This window comes from Agelaius phoeniceus, chromosome 10 (genome assembly GCF_051311805.1).
Source record: "Agelaius phoeniceus isolate bAgePho1 chromosome 10, bAgePho1.hap1, whole genome shotgun sequence".
Taxonomy (NCBI): Eukaryota; Metazoa; Chordata; class Aves; order Passeriformes; family Icteridae; genus Agelaius; species Agelaius phoeniceus.
In genome coordinates this window covers 5,107,361-5,129,792 of record NC_135274.1, presented here as the reverse complement: position 1 = coordinate 5,129,792, position 22,432 = coordinate 5,107,361, and the positions used below count along the sequence as shown (strand labels likewise).

General features: G+C 40.8%; 1 protein-coding gene across 5 annotated transcripts in view; it reads right to left on the bottom strand.

Moving 5' to 3' along the window:
* CLSTN2 (calsyntenin 2) overlaps positions 1-22,432 on the bottom strand; it is a 346,915-nt gene that overhangs the window by 72,283 nt on the left and 252,200 nt on the right. For all 5 annotated transcript variants that reach the window (XM_077183656.1, XM_077183657.1, XM_077183658.1 and 2 more), the window contains exons 5-8: positions 18,495-18,644; positions 6,555-6,740; positions 1,702-1,950; positions 664-785 (exon numbers count right to left, since the gene is read on the bottom strand). In XM_077183656.1, the coding sequence (XP_077039771.1) occupies positions 664-785; positions 1,702-1,950; positions 6,555-6,740; positions 18,495-18,644 (707 nt within the window). The remainder of the gene's footprint in view (positions 1-663; positions 786-1,701; positions 1,951-6,554; positions 6,741-18,494; positions 18,645-22,432) is intronic.

Genomic DNA, 22,432 nt, shown 5'->3' with positions numbered 1-22,432 from the left:
TGTAATTATAATAGTTATGATAGGCTATAGAAAATAGTTAAGGTATAGATTGGTTCTGCTGTATGAAGATGCTCAGCAAAGTATAGAATGCATTGTAACCAAAATTCAGGGTCTCCAGGCCTGCCTGCAGCTGGAGCTGACAGCTGTGGGCACAGCTCTGTCACACACAACCCTGGGCTGCTGTAACCTCTTGGATACAATAAACTTCAGTTTGGAAAGCTCCTGGAGTCCTATATCTCTCATTCAGGCTGTTACAGTGGTGCCCAACGTGAGGCACCATCAGTTAGAGCCTGAATGAGGGATGCAGGACTCCAGGCCTGCCTGCAGCTGGAGGCACAACTCTGTCCCCCACAACCCTGCACTGCTGTAACTCTTGGAAACAATAAACTGCATTTTGGAAAGCCCCTGGAGTCCCACATCTCTCATTTAGGCTCTTACAGTGGCACCCAACATGGGGCACCATCAGTAAGAGCCTGAATGAGGGATGCAGGACTCCAGGCCTGCCTGCAGCTGGAGCTGACACAGGCTCTGTCCCCCACAACCCTGCACTGCTGTAACTCTTGGATACAATAAACTGCATTCTGGAGAGCTGCCTGGAATCCCACATCCCTCATTTCAGCGCTTACAGGTCCTGGATGACCTTGGGACACACGAGGGGGGTACCTGGTCGAGCTTCCAGTGGAACTCGGCGGGGCGGAAGGTGTCGGCCTGGTCGAAGTCCTTGCGCAGCAGGAACACGAGGCGGCAGTTGTGCACGTAGAGCGCGTAGTGGTGCCGGTTCATCTCTGCGGGGACACAGCGTTAGCGCTCACAAACACAATCACAGAAGCGATTGTACGCGGTGCTTTTTATTGAAGAGCTCTGGGAATCGGGGTGATTTCCACCCAAATCTGATTCCGACCATACATTCAAGGTGAATGTGTTTTATACTCTATCGTTATACAACTTTCATGATAATTATCAAACTTATATTGTTCTATTGTATACACAGATTTCAGCTAAACATAGCCCCCTTGAAATTTCCAACATAGTTTCTCACGATTCTTCTTATGGTTATAGAATAATTACATTTAACTACTAAACAATCATCACACCTAACAATTATATCATTTTTCATACTGCTTACGCAGGTGCAGTGATCTGAGAAAACACAAGGCCTAATATTTTCAAAGACTATTTTTAACATTTTCCAGGGCTCCACTATCAACAGTGGCTCAGCCACACACAGCCCTCGGTGTCTGCGAGCCTCACACACCAACAGAACCCAGCCACATCACAGAAACCCCACAGGACTGGGCTCTTTCATGGATTAGTATGACTCTTCTTGAATTATGCTGTATCAGCTTTGTTCATGGAATCATCCTGCCCAAGCTAATAAATGAAATCCAAATGCATATTTTATCTAACTTGCTTCAGTAAAGAATTGGAAGTGTTTCAATCTAAATAATGGAAAAAAAAATTACACATAATTTAGTTATGCTATCAGTCAGTTCCTGTGAAATCTCTAGCTGTGTTATCCCAGCTGTGTTTGAAATTTAGGTAGTCATCAGGCCCTTCAATAAGCTCTTAAAGCAGCAATGTTTGGAGTGGCACCATCTGAGATTAGTTTTTTCTCAGACCAAATTAAATGAGGAGACATGGCAACACTCTACTGCTGTTGATATCCCCTTTGCATAACATTTTTTCCACACACAGACTCACCTGTCTTGTCAGAGTTGCAGAGAATAGTTTCCTTCTCAGCTCTTAATCCAGGGCTAGGTCCATGTTTCATCCACAGAGTGATGGTGAATTGATCAGTTAAATTTTTTGGGACTATTCCATCGGGGATTTTGGCTCCTTGCTTTCCATCAAATTTAAAAATCATGTCATTGCTATCCATGAGGAGCCCAGCTGTCCAGTTGGTTGTTGCACTGGGAGATGGTAACAGGTCAATGGCACCTGAGGAAGCTCCTGCAAATCACATAATGAATAACACAATGAGAGACCAGTGAAAAAGCTGTGAAGATTAATATAGGCTAAGGTTCTGATTCACACTCTTTAGACTACTTTACTACCCAAATGGTCCTACTAGCCTCAATGCCAAATTACTGAAACATTATAAAATACCCACCATCATGAACCAGCAAGAGTTTTCTAGATTAAACGTTCTGCACAGAAAACTATAGAAAATAATGTAAAGTTACCTTTCTCAGAAATGTTCATTATTTTCTGAAATTCATTAATGACATTTCTTCAGCTATTCCAAGATCTGCTAAGTCAAAACAAATTTTCTGCATTTATCTTCCCTCCCTGACAGCATGAAGGTTTATGGGGATGATGTGCTGTAACATACAGCCCAGTGGGGATGATTGCAGGACAGGCCCCACAGTGTCCAGCTGCCAGCCATGGATATCCCCAATAATTCTGGGAGGAATGTCCATTCATGGGGGGGATTCACCCCAACCAGATAATATCACCCCAGTGCTGCTTTCTGGTACATATTTGCTGGTTGGAGCTCTGTGTGTTCTTTAATGATAGACTGAGATGGAAAGCACCATGGTACCAAGATCTGATAAAACACAGCTCTGTGTTTGCTTACAGCTGAACAACTGCCAGGCACTATGAAAACCATGCAAGGAGCTACCCAGAGCATGCACCTACTGGTGAAAGCCTGCAGCAGGAAATAAGATTCCTGGAGTAAAAAGCACAGACAATCTTTGTATTCCTCTTGCTGCTTTGTCAAGTAACAATATGGTGAGCAAACTGTGATGGCATTAAAAATCCCCTGCTAAGGTGTTCTGCCCTCCTTCACCATCCAGGAAGAGATAAAAGATCCCAAATCTCTGCAGGAGTGCAAAAAAATTAAAGCCAAAAGTGTGTAGAATTGTTTCATACAGGCTTTTAATAAAAATGTATTATAGCAATGATTTGGAAATATTTATCTTATTCTGTAATGGAATGTCTTGGGTTCTTCTCCAAAATTTACTACTGTAAAATGAGGCTATTTTGAAGTGATATTTTGAATATCAAACCTAAAACCTACATGTTCATAAGTTTGAGCATGGAGACAAAGTGTATTTATTTTACAAACTGTAATTCTGGATAATACAGGACACTGCATTTGTGTAACCAGCACCAAGCTCAACAGATTCTACTTTATCTGCCTATATTTGTATGGAGATTTATGGCTAAGTTTGGAATCTCATCCTGCTATGTGTTTTAATCCTGTCCTGAGAAAAATCATTGGATTATGTACTGGGGAGACTTGGCTGGAATAAATCATGCTTTTCCTATCCTAGTAAATCCAGCCAGAGTCCCAGGCTGCTCAGCCATGTACAGAGACAGACCTGGAACAATGCAAACAGGATCTCTTTGGAGGTGTTCCCAGAACAGCCTGACCATGGGATCAGTGCTCTTCCAAAATGTAGTGCCTGATGCCCTTTTCTCCCAAAATGCTTCCAGAACAATGCAGGAACTGTTGCATGAAGCTCAGTTTTGGGCTGAGACCCCTAAGGCACCTCTTGCATATGCAAGTGCTTATTTTCACCAGTGATTTATGCAGTTGGCCCCACCTCCTCTCCCAATCCTGCACATTTGGGCTCCAAACTTTGTGCCAGGATAAGCACACAGGGATGCTGCTCACTGAGCTGGACCAGACTGCTGGCTTAGCTCGAAACAAATGATCCAAATAACACCCAGCTCAAACTCTGCTTTGTGATCAGAACAACTTTGGGCCTCTTGCAATGCTGCACCAGCCAGGATAATGGAGAGAGGGCAGGATTGTGGCTGGAGCAGGGCCTTGAGGCTGACAGTGTTTCCCTGTCTCAGTTTCCCATCTGACACATGTGAGAATTAGCAATCCCATTATTTTCTATTTTATCTACATTTAGAGGGAAAGGAGACAGCACCAGAGCCATCTTTCCACTATATTTTAGGCTCCTTATCCTGTGTTTATTTTGGTGTGATTTTTTCTGATATGTTTTTGCAGTCCAAGTGGTGCCTTTTAGACAGTCTGTACTTTTTATTACTGTCAGGTAACAAGGTGAAAGAATGCTTTCTAAAATGCTTTGAGGCACAACACTAATAGTTCCTTGCCTTTAAAATGACTCAAGTGTAATTTAATCATTTAAGCTGCCCACCTTGACCATCCAAGGGGTGCAAATCTCTGGGTTATTGAAAAGTAGACTTGTACCTTCCATCATATAAATAATGAATTTTAATTCACCCTCCTTAACATCTGCCTTCTCCAGATTTCCAACAGATAAATGAAGAAATGAGCACAGGATTTATAAACTGGATCTTTACTTTTACAGAGAGAGCCTTGCATTTTACGTGGTGCAGAGCTGTATGAGTGCTCAGTTCTGCACACTCTGCAATCACATCATGCTTCACTGTGTAAAAAAATTCAGGGTTTTCATCCTTTTCAAAGGATTTTATCATCCAACCATTAGTTACAATAAGGTAACTTCTGGGAGAAAACTGATTTCCAGAAATAATTTAAGTGGCTTTCATAAGACTCCTCTCTATATTAAGAATGGTAAAAAATACTAAATAGCAAAGTGCAGGCCAGGCTAAATGCAATTCTCATGTAAAGCACATTGTCACTTACAGCCTTTTCATCAAAGTCCTGTTACAAGTTTCTACCATGTCTGCTTGCTATGAAGATATGGAAAACCTGGACCAAAAGAAAAATTCTTTCAGCGGTGAGAATTTCCCCCCTATTTACAGACACTCTTCTACTTTACTTGTTTTCTCAAGTAAATTCCCTTCCTTCACAGGTGAGGAGAGCTGAATTCAGAGCTGAAGATCAGCAGGGCTGTCTGTCCACTGCTCAGAGCTGCCTGCAGCCACCACAATGGCCCTGCAGACCCAAGAGATGCCTGCAATTCTCTTTTCTACTCCAGTGTCAGCAGGTGAGGCAGTCAAGCCACACTCTGCAAACTGAACCCCTGAGAGTTTGTACAGCCTTCCTCAGCTAAGGACTCCTACACCAGCTGAAGGCACCTCCTTTCAGCCTACACTTGAAATGATAATTTTGTTGGATATAGCTGCTATCATTGTTTGATTTCAAGGTAATAATTCTGTGGTTTAGGTCTGGTTCATAGTGGTCTGCACTGAGTGACTGTAACCTTTGCAGTTCAGGTCTGTAACAGCACAAAGCAAAGTTCTTTTGGCTGCTAATACAGCTTCTTAGAGGAGGCAAAAGTATTTGACTTTAGCTATTATATAAATATTATTTCTAGAATATATAAATAATATAAATATAATATAAATATAAGAATATAATATATATCATATAATAATATAATTATATATAATATAATTATATATAATATAATTATATATTATAATATATATTATAGATTATATATTATATTAATATATAATATATAATTATAATATTATATAATTATATAATATATAATATAATAATATAAATAATATAAATATAATATAAATATCTATAAATATTTAACATATTTATTTTTATTAAAGTTTTCATATTTTATGAAATCAAGCCTTGGTCTGCCTCTCAGATTTAATATCATTACCAAGATGCATATTGGGGCAGATGGATTTTCATCTGCTCTTCTAGAGCCCAGGCAGTTGGATAAAGACATAGAATTGAAGTCATGATTGTGATCTTAACTAAGCAATTTTGAAGTTGAAAATATTCAGATTTTATGACAATGCGACTACTCCCATTCACCCTTACCTCCCTTTCTTCATCTCCACTGATAACTGATAATTGCAACTGCCAACCATTTTTCCCTGGAAGTTGCTTCTCCATTTTTAATAATTTAGTAACACTGGCTGAAATATTTCATTTACAAAAATTATTTCCTAAAATTTAGTGTATTGATCTTAACATGCCTGCAGCACTGCTGGGTGATTACCAGAGCACCCAGAACCAAAATCCACACATTTAAATGAAAAAAATTGCACAATTACTACTGTAGCTCAGACAGAAACCAGGCAAAGAGACAGGGAAGATGAGAATTAATGTCTACACCATCAGGGCTTCAGAGGAGGATATTTCTCTACCAGGTCAGCTCTTATCTGAAGTTCATGTTTGTTAAATATTTTTGCCTAGAATAATATTTTACTTTTTGTTTCTTTGTCCTCTGGCACAGCACTGAGCAGCAGAATAGAAAGCTGGGTCAGGAGGACTGAAACACAACAGGGAGATTTAATTCCCTTCAAATCCTATGGTCTTCTTGTGATGGCAAATCTACACTGGAAATCTCACTACAGTGTCACACCACTATCTGTAGCAGAGGGAAGGAAGAAGGGGAAAGAGATGGAATGAGGAAGAAGGAAAAACTGAGAGGGGAATCGAAGCAGGAGAGAAAAAAAAATAAAAGAAGGCAGGGAGAAAGTATGAAGTAGAGTGAAAACAAATGGAAAAGAAGGATGGAGCAGCTGCCAAATACCATCACCCTCTCCATTTTCATTGCTACGATCCAAAGTGAGCCAGCTGAGCTAAATCCAAGCTCTGCATGCTTACAGGTCACAAGGAGCTGGTGCCTTGTTTGCAAAAACATTATTATATCCATGGAAATCCATATCCATACCACATAATTTCTGCAGAGATTTTTCAGAGTAGGTTTCCCGATCACAGCCCTTGCCGATGTAGTTGGTCTGCAGTTCAATGGTGGTGTGGATTGAGGACACTGGTCCATCACACGTTTCCAGGTGGATGCTGGGGAACAAGGGGATGCTGCCAGAGCCAGGCCTGTATTCAATCCGTTTGTTCCAGTCTGGAAAAGCAAACAAATCAAAACCAAGATCCAATGGTGAGTAAAAGAAAGGGAGTTATATAATTTCAAATTACATATTATTCTCAAAGGACACTGTCTAAGGCAAAAATAAGAGTCTCTGAAGTTGGCATCAATAAGCTGCTGTGCTAAAAAAGTTGGATTTTGGCCCTGTTCTTCTAAGAGTGTCAGGCTCACTTCAGTAACACTTCTCCTGTTGAGTCACACAAGCAGGGGCTACACACATCTCCTGACCAGAAGTGCTAATTGGTGTCAGTCTGGAGCTGCAGTGCCCACACTCCGTGACAGACTACAAGCTGACTCTGCAGGGAGGAGGTTCTCTGCTGCACCCAATCTGGTCAGATTTCACAGCGTTGTGATAAGAACAAATACCTCCAAAGACCAGGCTAGACAAGTCACTCTAATATAACACCTCTGTAGTGCCACTTCTGGTCTTTGAACATCTTCCTTATTTTGTGAAGCACTGATGACAGGAAGTTCCAGCCAAAAGGATGACTCCTGCTTCCAGCTAGATCTGACTAATCTGTGTTTATGCAGATGCCTCACAGCCCACAACATTTAAACAATCCCCTGCCACAGGCAGCCACCTGTTTGTGCCACACAAACCCCCCGTGCTGCTCAGCTGAAGCATTTTAATGTTTGAAATCCAATTAATTATGGTGTTTGCAACACGCTTCAGAGAAAACCCAAAAAAGCAGCAGTAATTACAAACATGTATTTTAGATGTCTTTACAGCTCCTATTTTCATCAAGTCACAGAATGGCTGGAGTTGGAATGGATCCTCAAAGCTCACTTACTCCATCCCACTGCTGTGGGCAGGGACACCTGCCACTAAACCAGGTTCCTCAAAGTCCCATCCAGCCTGACCTCAGGTTGAGGGATAGGGCATCCACAGCTTCTCTGGGCAATGCCTCAGCATCCTTATAGAAAAAAAAATAATTTCATATATCCAATCTAAATCCAACTTAAAGCTGTTGCCTCTTGTCCTGTCACTACAGGCCTCAGTAAAATCTTTCTATCCATCTTTCTTATAAGTCCTCTTCAAGCACTGAAAGGCCTCAGCAAGATCTCCATGGAGCCTTCTCCACACTGAACAACCCCAACTCTCAGTCCAGCCTTCTGGCCATGTTCATGGCCCTACCCCTCGTTGCTTTAACAAGTTCAAATCTTTCTAGGTAAATAAGACTTCAAAGATGGAAAAGTTCTAGGTCTTGGCAAAATCTCTGAAAGCAAATGGACAGAGATTTGTTCTAAATATCAGTGGAAGGGAAAACTAATAGTGGATACAAATTTGCATGTATGCATTTAGTAGGTGAAGGAGTTTGTGTTTTTCAACAGATCTCATTTCAGAAAGCTCAGGTCTTAAACTAAACATTTACAAGAAATTCTAAACATCCATGCAAACACTTTGAAGTGTGAGTAAGTCATTAGTCCAGAGTCCAGGCAATGATGCCACAACCACTGGTCTGCATTTCAGAATTCTCCAATCTTCTTTCTGACATAACCCAATTGGTTTTTACTAAAATCTTCAGGACTAGTACATCATGACTAAGACAACCATGACTTCCCTTGCACATATAACTGAGTTACTATTTGAGTTGTAATTTTCATGTAATTCACTCCATTTGTTCCACATTAAGTTAGACTTGATCTACAGTATTGCATAATTTCTCTGCAACTGTCGGTTTAAACAGTTCCATTAGAATTCCAAGTACCATATATGGGACATCATACAATAATAAGTTTCTGTTCCCTCTCCATTGCAGAAATTTGAGGTTAACAATTTTCCAACAGAACAAGAGCAGCAAATTCTTTGAGCTTCTTCGGGTAAAAATAAAGTAATTTGCTGGTTTTATGCAAACTAATAATATATTAAGTTTTGATCTTTATAATCTCTTATTCACCAGTTCAGGCATTGTATTCCCCTACCCCAAAAGGAAAAAAAAAAAGTCTTATATATGTCTGGAACCTTTCTGACTATTTCAGCAGCTTTCAGCCACATTTTCATTTCTCAGCTATACCAAATGGACCAGTACTCATGCAAAATATTCCTTAGGGGATGTGAGATATGACTGAATTATAAACTGCAAGGTGCCTGAAGCTGCACACTCACCTCCAGCTATACAAGGAGTGTCCTATAAAACTCACATCATATAAAATGCCACTGCTCACGAGGAAGAATGATGGGAGGCCTCTGTTTCTGCCACAAGAACTGAAGGAGGTATTTTGTTTCATGCTTGTTTTCATCTTGGCAGAAGTGGGAATTTGTACCCAGAGATCATAAACCCTGCACCTCCCTAAACCACTCACATTTATCTCAGATCTAAATTGTAAAACATCAACTAGACTTGAACCAGTGTCTTTGGACCTTGGTCTACTGCATATACCACAGACCAATCCCCATCCTAAACTGCACCAGCACTTCTTCCTTCACTGACTTGGAGCAGATTTAGGAATTCCACCAAGAAGTCCCTCTCCATGCCAAAGGCATTCCCAGGCAGGTGTGAGGCAAAACTGGAGCAGGTTACAATCCTGTGATGGCAGAACCGTCCCCAAAGGCAGCAACAGCTCTGATAAAAAACAACTGGCTTATTCCCACAGAACCTGCCCCCAAGCACTCAGCTCCCAGAGCTGTGAAGCTGAGGCCAGCACCCTCTGCATCTCACCACCACTAGTGAAATGCACAGAGCTGGAACAAGCAACAATAAGCGGTAGTAACAGTGCAAAGAAATTACTGTGACAGTAACCCAAGTCCTTAATTCAATTTTGAATAGTGTATTTTGCTTTCTCTCAGAATTACATCCTGCATTGGACTTACTCAAAAGATCAGCACCTTCCCTTCAGGAATGTGGTGGTACTTTTTCATTTCCTCTGGAGTGACTCACAGGAAAAGTCTTAGGTAACCTGAGTCTGCAAATACCTCTAAATTTAGGTATTTTCTGGATATGCTCAGATACATAACCCCACCTGAACTGGCAGGCTGCACTTAGATTAACTAAACCCAACCAACACAGTTCCTGCTTTGACACAAACCTGACCCGAGTCCTGCTAGAACACCACATTACACAGCAAACTTAGGAAAGTAAATGCTGTCAGGGTAGAAGACCGATCCCAGGGGGAAAGTCTGAATAAAACTAGCACTGTTGAGTCCTGCAGCCACTGTTTTGATTTTATAATTCAGCAGGCTTTTGCTTGATTTGCCACTTGTAGCATGAAGGTGCTCCAGACAATGCAAGACAGCCCCAGCTGGGTTATCCCTACAATTAGAGTGCAAATATCACCATGTCAAGCTTGTGGTTCAGATTTCATCAATTATAAAGCAACTATGCAAACGTGCATCTTGATCACTGAGATACTCAAACGATCCCAAGATCAAAATGGATCAAACTTCAGTGACAGTTTGAGCCTTTAAATGTAAATCCCAATGCACTGGACAAATTTTCTTTTTAACAACAGATGGATAGTGTAAAGACGGTCCTTGATCTCTAAACTTAAGGTTTTCTGTACTGTCTTTGTGATCCATGTTTTATATTTTCATTAATTTCTAATGCTAGATGACACTGAGGGGTTTAATCTGATTTTTTTTTCCTTGAAGATCACACAGAGGAGGTTTGACACGGTTCACATCTCCTACATGTGTGTGGCCATAAACTTTGTTTCCATTTCACGGTGTAAAAAATGATGGTGATGTAATTAAAGATAATTGTAACACAATGAAATACGAAACTTCTCTCCTGTTACACTGAAGATATGCATCTTGGCAGCTAAATCTAAGATAAAATTTATGTGGTGCCGTTAGTGAGTCTCTGCAGCATTGCTACATAATTGCTGGAACAGAAGGTTCCCAGAGCAGTGTAATTGGTATCTCTTCTGTTTCCTCTGCAGCATTCTCACATCTGTGCTGTTTATGTGGGCTAGAGACTTGGCTAAAGGTTACTCTGGTGCCTTTTTAATGTGAAATAAGATGAGTGACTTGTTAAGGAAATGGTAATCAGGTCTGACTCAGTTAAAGGGTTTCCACAGCAAAGAGAAAACTCAAACTAATGTCCAAAGCTCTGCTGGTTTGCTAAGAGATTTAAGTGCACATCTCAAAGCATAAACAAACATTCATATACACCTTTTCCTTGTGCAGTATGTTGATAGTTTCAAAAAGACAAACAAAAAAGAGACAGAAATTTGTGCTTAGTACAGGACAATGGAAAGGCTGATGCTGCAGGAGCTGGTGAACCCAACCGAGTAACTGTTGTGCTCAACCTACTGACACTGAATATTCCATCAAGTGATAAAGTTCCCAGACCTAACGGTGCTTAATTATGTGAAATAAACATATAAGAATCTAAAAGCCATGAAACAGCATGACTTAAGCTATTATTTGTCATGAGATTTCATTTGAATAATCTATTTCCCACAGTGTCAGAGCCCCAAGGGCACTCATAAGCCCTAATGAACATCCACAAGCTTCACCTGGGGCCTCCATTTGCCCTTCCATGGGCCTGGAGCTTTGTTTAAGCTCAGCCCCATCAGACTGGGCTGCAGGTCCTGGTCTGTCTCAGCCACAGCATCTCTGGATCCAGGAGCCAGCCCAGGGCTTGACAGAGCCTCAGCACTGTGGACAGGCCCAGTGCCTGATCCCAATCCTCATCCGTGGATCCCAATCCTCATCCATGGATCCCTGTCACAGTTTGCAATCCCTGCTTCACAATTTAGCTGCCAAATAACTTTGGCCTTGTCAGACCTTCAACCTCGGCCAACCTAGAGGTAAAAAAAGTCCTCAGATGAGGCAGGGATAGGTTGGATTCAAATCTACACAGGGGCTTCCCCTATCACGTGCCATCCTAAGCTGCAGACATCTCCCTGGTCAGGAGCTGGGCTGTGAGGGGATCAGCCCAACCAGCAGCTGAGACCAGGCTGTTTTAAGCCCCAGGAGGAACTCGGGCTGCTTTAAGCCCCAGGAGGAACTCTGGCTGCTTTAAGCCCCAGGAGGAACTCTGGCTGCTTTAAGCCCCAGGAGGAACTCTGGCTGCTTTAAGCCCCAGGAGGAACTCGGGCTGTTTTAAGCCCCAGGAGGAACTCGGGCTGTTTTAAGCCCCAGGAGGAACTCGGGCTGCTTTAAGCCCCAGGAGGAACTCGGGCTGTTTTAAGCCCCAGGAGGAACTCGGGCTGTTTTAAGCCCCAGGAGGAACTCGGGCTGTTTTAAGCCCCAGGAGGAACTCGGGCTGCTTTAAGCCCCAGGAGGAACTTGCTGTGGGCAATAAAGCTCACGGCTGTGGCGTGAAGCTCTGAGGTCTGTGTGTCCTTCCTGTCTCCAACCACTGACCCCACAGGTGCACATGGCCCCTCACATAATAAATCCCCCCTCCTGGGACCTGCCTCCTCCCCAGGAGGGGGGATCTGGCATCTTGGCTGACCCAGGCTCCCTTCTCTGGGTCTGCCCTGCTGCCCTCAGCAGGGTCAGGGCTTGGCCCTGGGTGACAAATACCTCACCCCACCCTGCCAGCTCTGTTCTTACAGTTGGCTCTCTGCTTGCTTTCCTTAGGGAAATTACCTTCTTCTTGCCAGGTTTAAGTTGGTCACAGGCTTCTAATGTCTCTGCTGGAGAGTCTGCAAAGTGCTTCTCAGATTCTCAAAGACAGACTCTGAAACGCTGCACAGAGTAGTTACCCAAATCAGTGAATTGGGTATCGTAACTCTTGTGGAAAGCCTTAAATTTTTCAGCCCAAGGTCTAAGACTATGTGGCACTATTTACATGCAGAGAAAAAAAAAAATCATAAGGAAAAGCTTCAAACCTAACTGGATACCCTGCAGTGCTTTAACTTTTGGGCAGAGGAAATGTTAATGGAAGGATGCTGTCAGCTGCATCTCAGAGATAAGAAACTTCTCAATGAAATGATAATTACCTCAGTAAAGCTCAGAAGGATCTTGCAGTGAAAATTCTAAGAAGAAATGACTAGTTTTGTAGTTGCAAATACAGAAATGTGAAGAAAGGAGTTATCTTCCACAGAGTTATATGGAAATAAAAATCTAGTTAAATAGGTCTAAAATTAATGGGGGTTTTGTATCACTTAAGGTGGAAAAGACTGGCTTCAGTATTTCAGTCCTCACAGATAAGCAGAATGGCCTGCAAGAGAGGGCAATAATGGGTTCCTCTGCAAATGTGAAGCTCGTGGTACACAGGGAACTCTCTGGTAATGATCCCTGTGAGCCTGCCTTGGGAGTGTTATTTGATATTTCCATTGGCAGCCCTGGCAAAAGACCAGGACCGTGTTAGTTACTGCTGCCAGTGAGGGGAAAGGAAGGCAGTGCCATACTAGAAGTCAGTTCTAGAAAGAAGATATCCTAAAGACAGAAAAAGACGACCTTGAGAACTGGTGTTATGGAAACAGTGCTTAGTAATGATACAAAGTGCTCCAAAGTCCAGCAAACTTCTGAGAAATCACTGAAAAACAACAAATGGAAAAAGCTGATCTCATTAAGACAAGAAAGCATTTCCACAGGCCACAAGTCTGATATGGCCAGGCAAAAGCAAGGCAGCCCTGGAATATCTAAAGCACTGTTTTCAGTAAGAGGACATGGTAAAAAGAAACATGGGAAGACCTGGAGTGCTCAGGGAAGATGAATTTAACTATAATGCAGATACAGAACTTACTAAAGAGAGCATATCTAAAAAATTAGATTGGAACAGGTATGACTGCTTTCTCTGAATATGTCTGGTAGTCAAAGCAAAGTAAAAACGACACAGATACAAGTAATAAAGCAAATATGAACTTACATAAATTTTAAGCTCAAAACTCGGTAGTACTCAGGAGTTGAGTTAATTTTCAGATGCCTGGAGTGATTATTTAGAGTAGGTATTTTACTAAAATGGTGCCATTCAAGTTAACAGCTGAATGTAAGTATTTCATCCTGATTACCCTGGTTGAAGGATGCGTGGCTAATGCATGCATGGGGTGCCAAGCCTAGACTGGCATAAAGACTCCCTGCTTCACAATAAATTTCATTTATAAAAATATGGGTGAATATCTCAACACAAGGATGGTGTTTTGAGCTGCTAGGTGTCTGCACAGGAGTAATGCAAATTGATTTGTGTTTAGTGCAGGAATTACTTGTCCCTTTTAAATTGTTCTGGAAGACTGAGAACATTACCTTCATCAGCAAGCTTTCTGCACTTGACCAGCCTCCTCCAAATAATCAGTTCCCTTAGTAAATCATTCCTCCTCGTTAAAAGCATTGGCGGAATGAAAGCCAATATGGTTTTGGTTTTCCTCAGTAACTGGATCTTACTAGAAAGCCCTCATGAAAACCATTCTGAAGTCACTCAGCTACTGCAAACAACATCTCTGAGGAATGTTGACTCAAAAGTGATGTGAGATCACTCTGCTACTGAAATGGAAGGTCCTGCCCTTCTTTGTACAAAAAAAAAAAAAGATTTCATTTCAGCAGGAAGGGCAAGCTGATCTGACTGCACACAGCCTCTGAATGCCTATTCAGCCTCAAAGAGGTGCTAGGAATGTGCCTTTAGGAAGGGCCCAGGTCACCTTAGTGGGCCCAACATGCCTTAGTGCAATCATTTCCTTCCTATCTCTGATACACTAACAACCTTTTAAGAATATTTTTATAATCTATTGGGTGAATAAACAAAGAAGCTTTTATTTCAAAACTATTTTTAAGCCAACACTATGTAAAAGTAATTTAATTTTTTAGGACTATCTCTTTTAAGATAAATTTTTAAAGAACTTCAACCTTATTCTCTTTCTTGTGTAGTTGGGTGTGGATGCCTATGGGTTCACAGACCTTGGAAGATAAATGCAAGAAATCTTTTCAGACTGGTAAAACACTTGAGGCTGGATGCTGTGAAATCCTGTTTTGTATTTGGAGTCCTAACTGTCCAACTGCAGGTCAGTCACCATTGCCTATGCAAGGCCATATGAAATTTGGCATGGAAAAAGTCTCCTTTCACGAGGGGAAACAAAGTGACTTTTGAGTTTTGGGCTGTTGTCTTTGCTCCACACTCATCTCCCAGGAGGCATAGCCAGCCTTCCCTGTTGTGAGCTCTCTTTTACTCTCCCAGGGTATTCAGTTGGTTGCTTCAGAGAAGTTTTTATTCTTCTAATAACTATTTTCTGTCTGAAATCAATTGCATTTTAGGGAGCAACCTCACTTGTGGTTTAATTGTCAAGAATTGAGCAGACCTCTGACAATCTCAAAACATATTTTTCAAGTTTTCAGGTCCATGATTCTACCCTTTTTTTCTTTTTTTTTGAGGCTAGACTCTTTCTCTCCCCACACAGTGCACTGGTCACCAGAGAGCCTGGTACAGGAATAATTGTTTTCAATTTTTTGCTGCCTTGCATCTTTCAGCACATTGGGTTATATTTAATTTCCATTTGTAACCCCACTATGGAAGGACAGTAACAGTTTTGTGAAAATTGGTCCTGAAAGTAACAGAAATGTGACAAAAGGTTACAACACCATAAATGAGCAAAAGGAAACCTGGTCTAGATTACATGACTTTGTCTAACTTCACCTCATGCTATTTAATGAAAATACTTTAGGGATATTTAGTGCTGGGGTGCCACAAGTCTGTCCACCCTGCTTTGAATAAGGAAGAATAAGAAATCAGTTTTTCTGACATTAAAACAATGTAGTGGAAGGAACCCCACTGAAAGTGAATGCCTGGGAAGAAGTGCAGTGTGAGCTTTGTGCCCACAGAACTGAGACCAGACTTCCCTCCTGGAGGAGGGACAGAAACTGGGGAAGGTGTTGAAGATAACAGGTTTTGCTTGGCATGGAAACCCCATAATTGTGTTTAAAAATGTTTTAAACCAAAAATCCAAGTATCTTCAACTGCAGATTGAGCCATTATGATGTCAGGAGTACTGTCATCATCCAGCTTTTCTTGGTAATTCTGTCCTTTACCTACCTGGCAGGACATGGTCACTGCACTGTTTGGAAATCATGGACATGAAAACACAGCTGGCACGAAGAGATTTTGTAAATGCACAGCTCTAGAAGTCACTTGACAAAACTCAGTAATGAGAATTTCCAATTAAAATAACTGATTAGGAAGTCATCCAGCCCATTGATTTACATTTTTAGCTTTTCAGTATACAAATAATACTCCAGAGTGGTCTGCTCAGAAAGCAGATGCCAGCTTGGGTCAAGTTTTATTCTAGAGTAGCATCTGAATAGAGGGGAGGCTTTTTTGCTGAAAATGTCTGTGTGGGGATCTGGCTGCTGGTGGATTAATGCCCATCATCAGAGAGCAGGGAAGCAGCTCCTGGATTTAATGAAGACGTCAATGCTGTTAGCCCAAGGAAATATTGATTAAAGGAAAGCACCTTGGCTTGTGGAGCCTTATTTGCTCTGCCACACATCAGTCACATGCTGTTGGCCTCAAGAAACAGGAATAATTGTGAATTGCTTTACATCAGCCTGTTCTTCCCTCTCCCAGCCCTGCACAGTGGAGGTTATCTGAAGGGCATCTACATTGAAATTGGCTGCAATAAAATTTTTAATACTGAAGTTGCATTAGACTACTCCAATCTCTATTCATGATAGTTACATAAACAAGTGCACAATATTTCAAATTACAAAAGCCATTAGCTTTCAAGAACTAAGTGCCAATGCCATAAATTGGAATTCCGAGTATTTATTTGTTCAGAATAACACTGAAGAACAACAACAAAAAAAAAGTATTTTAGCAACATCTCTATCATAACCAAAGACTCAGAATATTCCTTTTTTCTGTCAAAAACCTCCCATTATTTTACTTCCTGAAGTCATCCAATCTTTACAAATATAGCATTATTTCAAAGAAGATGGAACAAACTTGCTGGCTGCCCCTTTGTGAGGAGGTCACAGAGCACCAAACAAAGGGAAGAAAGAACACTATTAATATCTTCCATTTCTAGTCTCCAGATTTCCTCTTTAAGTACTACAAATACTCTCAGAAAGTTTTGCTTATTTGATCTTATTTTTTTCCCTAGAGACAAGTGATTTTTACTGGCTCAAACTGGCAAACAGCATCACCTACATGAATTTCTCCACCTGTAAAACTAAAAAAGTATAAAAAAAAATCTCTTTAAAAGAGAAATGTATAAATTTCTGGAATGCTTATGGTGTAGCTCATTTTCCAATTACAATTAATTAATTAATAATAATTAAGCAATGAGGCCCTATCTACCTATCTGTTTAAAGACCTTCTACCCTGAGTAGGAGACATCCCCTTGCATTTTGTGCTCCTTGACCTGGGGATGTGCCAGGAGGTGGAGACTCATGTGTTTGACAGATGGAAAGGTACAAATAACACGAACAAAGCATCAAAACCACACCCCAAACCCTGATCAAACCTGTTTGAGATTGTTCCTTTTCCTTTTATTGGCTGCCTAGTGTCAAACCCACCTGATGGAGCCAGTAACAAGCATAACAACCACAACAACCACATGAACTGTGAAATAATACTGGGCAATAGAAATACACCATTATCACCTCTGCAAAACTTATTCAATCAATAAAATACCTGAATAAAAAAAATATAGAAATGAAAAAAATATTCATCTGTTACACCCATTTTAATACAAATCTCAAGCTAATTTGGGGATAATTAATTTATCTGAGATAACTCCATAAAAGGGAAACAAAATATTTCTCTAGCGTAAAGAGACCATAATAGTTTTATAGAATAAATCACGTGAACAGGAATATCAGTTAGAAAATGTGAAAATAGTTCATAGGCATTGTGGTTTGTTTCAACAAAAATGTTCTTCAAATACTTGGGTACTAGTACATCCCAAAAAACTGAAATGTGGCTCTGCTCCAAGTGAGGGCTGTGGAAATGGAATCCTGCTATTGCACACATTTCATTACTAGCTCCTCTAGACAAGAGCTTCTCATTTCCCAAAGAAAATATTTTTTTCTTTTAAATGCCAAGCTGCAAATTTACCTTTAAGTACAACAGCCAAACTGATTTTTTCATTCTCAATCATTATGTTTAAAAATTACAATTATGAAGGTCAAGTTAATCCTGAATGACACCTGCATAACGTGGTCACATCCAATTTGTTTGTCTGTAATCCAGCCCTCATTTCCATCTCAATTCCTAATAATTAGTGGCATATATATCTTCCCTGTACATTGTCAGCTGGGGTTTTCTCTATTCCAGACAGGGTATAGATCCTTACAGCCTCTTTAGAAAATCAAATTGATTCCTACCAGAATGTCTCAGTATCAAGACAGGAATCAGCTTTAAAGATGCTTTTCACTCCCACTGAGGGTGCCTTGGCTCCTGCATGCCACAAAAGCCAATCCTGAACCTTGAACAAGATAATCTGAACAGCTCCAGCTCACATGGCAGAAATACCTTGCCACGGTAGCTTCAAAAACGTTCTTTTAAGGAATAGTAGGACAACGGCAAAACAGCATCATTTTTTTTTAAACCTTCCAGAATATTCCCATAAGATAACTTATTAGACTCACAAGATAACTTACTGGAATAGAAATTTGCCTTCTTTTTGTCTGATCTGCTCTTTGCCTAGAGAAGAAGTATGGCAAATGTAAGCAGACATGGGATTATCATCCACTTTGTTAGCAGGCTTGGAATGAGGCAGAAGAAATAGCAGCAGTTTTCCACACCAGTACAACGAGCACCCTCCTTTCCTTGCTGAGAGGTAGAGGGAAAACACCAAAGGAAAGAGATTTAAATAAAGAATTAAAATAGAAAAGCTATTCAACCTTACCTTGCCAGCCTGGTTTGCACACAGGTTTGACATTAACTCGTACCAAGACATCTTCTGTCGCACGCTTCTGCCCACAGTCAAAGGCTGTGACCATTATCTCATACTGGTGCTGTTTATCATAGCTCAGTTTCTCGGTGTTCCTGATGTTACCTAGAGGTTCAACACAAGAAAACATTCAGAGATTCATTCTTGGCTGAGCATGCCCAGACTGCAACATTTGGGTCCTGGTTCATCAAGTGCTTTGTGACTTTGAGCTCTCTTGTGACCATGTTCACAGGGGTCTCACATTGAGGGAAGAGATGAGAATGTTGACTCCATGTTTCAGAAGGCTTGATTTATTATTTTATGATATATATTACATTAAAACTATACTCAAAGAATAGAAGAAAGGATTTCATCAGAAGGCTGGCTAAGAATAGAATAGGAAAGAAGGAATAATAACAAAGGCAGCTGTCTCAGACTCGCTGTCTGAGCCAGCTGACTGTGATTGGCCATTAATTAGAAACAACCCCATGAGCCCAATCCCAGATGCACCTGTTGCATTCCACAGCAGCAGATAACCATTGGTTACATTTTGTTCCTGAGCCTCTCAGCTTCTCAGGAGGAAAAATCCTAAGGAAAGGCTTTTCCATAAAAGATGTCTGTGACACTCTCTGAAGCACACAGGACATGCAGAGGCAGGACATTCTGAGGAATGGGAAGGATTTTCTTTCAATCCAGCAGAGAAATAAGATACTTGTAGGAAAATGTAAGATGGGAGTGATATAATGTGGGCATGGCTCTGTCAAAAAACATCTGCTCAACAACACTTTCTAGAGTAAGACAGTAAAAGTAATTAGCAGTTACATCTTGACACAGGAGCTAGGAGTAGGTGCACCCTCCTTTTCCATATCTGCCATAATACCTGGCTTTAACAGCCACATTCCTGAGATCCACTACTGAACCCAAGTATCTTCCTGTTTTCTCAAAAGCGATTACCCTGTAGGTGAGAGACATTTTAAAAATAGGAAAAGCCCTAGAATCACCTCCTGCATTACAGTGTTTAGCAGTATTTGATAGGGCAGCACAGAGTTATCACATGCAAAATAAAACCCAGCAACAACAGGGTTTATCTGCTGAACCTGACACACATAAAAAGGTAACAAATTGCCTGCTTTGGGAACAAAGACATCAGAACTTTCAGAAGGAAAGGGAAAGATCTTTCTCTGAATAGTTCCTGGAGGACTGGGAGAGCACCATGCAAAACTATATGGGTTTTCTATTAACAAGTTGAGTGTTTTAATCCTGTCCATTTCCACTGAAATTTACTTTTTGCACAAGTTGAAGCTTCATCCTGTTTAATTAATTTCATGCTTTTGCTCAGGGCTGTTTGTTTTACCATCTCTTTGAATGAGGATTTTTGTTCTAGAATTCAAAGAACAAACTTACTCTGCAGCAGTGCTACACGTAACATCTGCTTGCAAGCAAGGATCAGCAAAATCCAATTGTTTGTGCTAAATTTGAAATGGGCAGCCCCCCATATCCTGGGATTTAGTGAGATGCAGTGAACCAGTCCCTACAGGTGCTGGCCAAAGTCTCTTTTGTTAGGCACAAAACATTAGGTTTGGTTTGAGCTTTTGGGTTTCATTTTCTTTGTTCTTTTCACTCAAGTGAGTGAGAGACAAGAGAAAGCACAAAAATGCAGCTTCTTAAAAGATGACTTTCACTAAACTCCATTAATTTGACAAGTGAAGACTTTTAGCCGCTGTCTCTCTACTTCCCACTCCTTATCTTGTCAGAGCCCACCACTTTGCTTTTTACTACTACTACATTAAAGCCAGCTCTAGGGGTTAATTGAAATGGATGCAAAACTTTCCAGGTCAGGGCTGAAGAAAGGCTGTTGTTTGCATTTAACACCACCTTCAGGTTCAGAACCTGTAGCTTAAATAGACCCTTGCATCTGCAGTTACAGGTCAGGCCCAATCCCCCATTTACGGCTGGGTCTGAGTCTCTCCTGCTCTCTTTGTGGGCAGGGCACACAGGAGGACAAACCCTTCTCATATTTTTATGTCTTGAAAGGAAAATTGAAAGGAAAAATGGAATGAGCTGCTGAAGGCTGATTTGGACCCAGGGCAGTGTCCTGCAGACTCTGGGGTTCTCTCTCTGGGGTACCTCATGTTGCCAGCTGTTCTCAGGCCTGCCATGGGCACAGCTCTTTGCACCCCACAAGAACTGAAACAAACACATCAGCTACTGTCAGGACTCAGTGCATCCCTCGGGGTGTCCAGAGCTGCTGGGACCCCTGCCAGGGGCTCAGAGACCCTGGCACACAGCCCAGAACACCTGGGGGTTTGATTATGACCCGTGGAGCAAATTACCAGCTTTGGATGAAGACCTGAAAGCCACAGAAGTTTAAGTAGTGTAATAATAAAATTATCACTGGGTGAAGGGGTAGATTTTGGGGTTTTTAGAATGGGGGTTTTGGGGACAAGATGGAGGGACTTGGGCACGTCCAGTCCTTCTTCTTCTTCTTCTTCTCTATCTTCATCTTCTGCTGTGATGGTGGCACTTTTGGATTGGTTTAGAGTAGAAGCTCACTGTCTAACACAGGTGATAGGTATAGGAAAGTAATTGTAAACATGTTATCAGTAGTTTGTAGTATAAAGAGATAACACCGCCCCAGGGGCGGGCAGAGCGCCGCTGTCTGTCCTGCTGAGCGCACCTCGGCTGGACAGGAGAAAAATTTTCATAGATGAGATACAATAAACAACTCTGAGACTGAGAACTGAAGAACTCCGACTCATTCTTTGAATGTTTAGGCTGAAACAGAGACTTTGCACAGGGTGTCTTGGGGCTGCAATAAACTGCAGAACTCCCAAGAAACGACTTCATTGGGTTTTGAGTTAGTGATTGACAAAACAATCTAATCACCCATTTTACTACCTTGAGTTGCCTAATTAGTGGCTGCCTAAGAGGATTTAATGAAAAACTGCCACTGTATGTATATACTTAATTACTTTATATCTGCTCAGTTCTTCTGTCCTTTCTCCATTATATTATTTCATATATGAATCTTTATATTTCCCTATTTGGTTCTTCTTAGTATTACTTTAGTCTGTGATTAGCAAAGATAATTCTCAAGAAACCAAAACTGTCTAAATTTTCATTAGCAGACTGAAAAAATTTGTGTGGCACATTAACTGTCCTACAGGATTTATAAATCATTACAACATATTTACATTTCATTAAGTCTATCTTCCAAGATCTGTATTTCATTATGGCCATTTCAGATTTGGACTACAAAGATTCTGACTCTTAGGTGTTGTTCTGGAAGGTCATTTGGATGACTTGCAGATGTTACCCAATAGTTTATTGATTTCCTAATATTTTTTTTTCTTACCTCTGATGCTTTATGATTCTTTGGGTTTTTATAACTTAATCAATACAATTAAAAAGCTGACACAGAAGGAAAACACTATAAACACAGACTAAGTAAAGTTTTAGAGATGAAAGTTTCTGTTTACATCTTACCCACAGACAAAAAAGCAATTAATAACATTAAAAAGAGAAAATTTTAATGGAGAAATAAGGACATTTCTACACAATTCAAAATTAGGCCATACATTTTTTATTCAGTTTTCCTAAATCTCTGCCTTTCCCTGGAAATACCCAGAGCTATAACCAGTTTTCAAACATCAAAAAGCAGATCAGTGACTAGAGGAATATAAAAAGACCTTCCTGAGGACACAGGAGGACATTTACACCTCTGTTTCTCCAAGGTCAGTTTTGGGTATAGGTGGATATAAACATCCCTCTTTTATGGCTCTTCCACCTTACTTTGGAGCAGACACAAGAATGGGGAAAAACTTGACTGATTTAGTATGGCAATTCCCTCCTAAATTCCACAGTTACTAAATCAATTGATCTTCTTGTCAAAAAGGTTCATTTTTAAATGACAA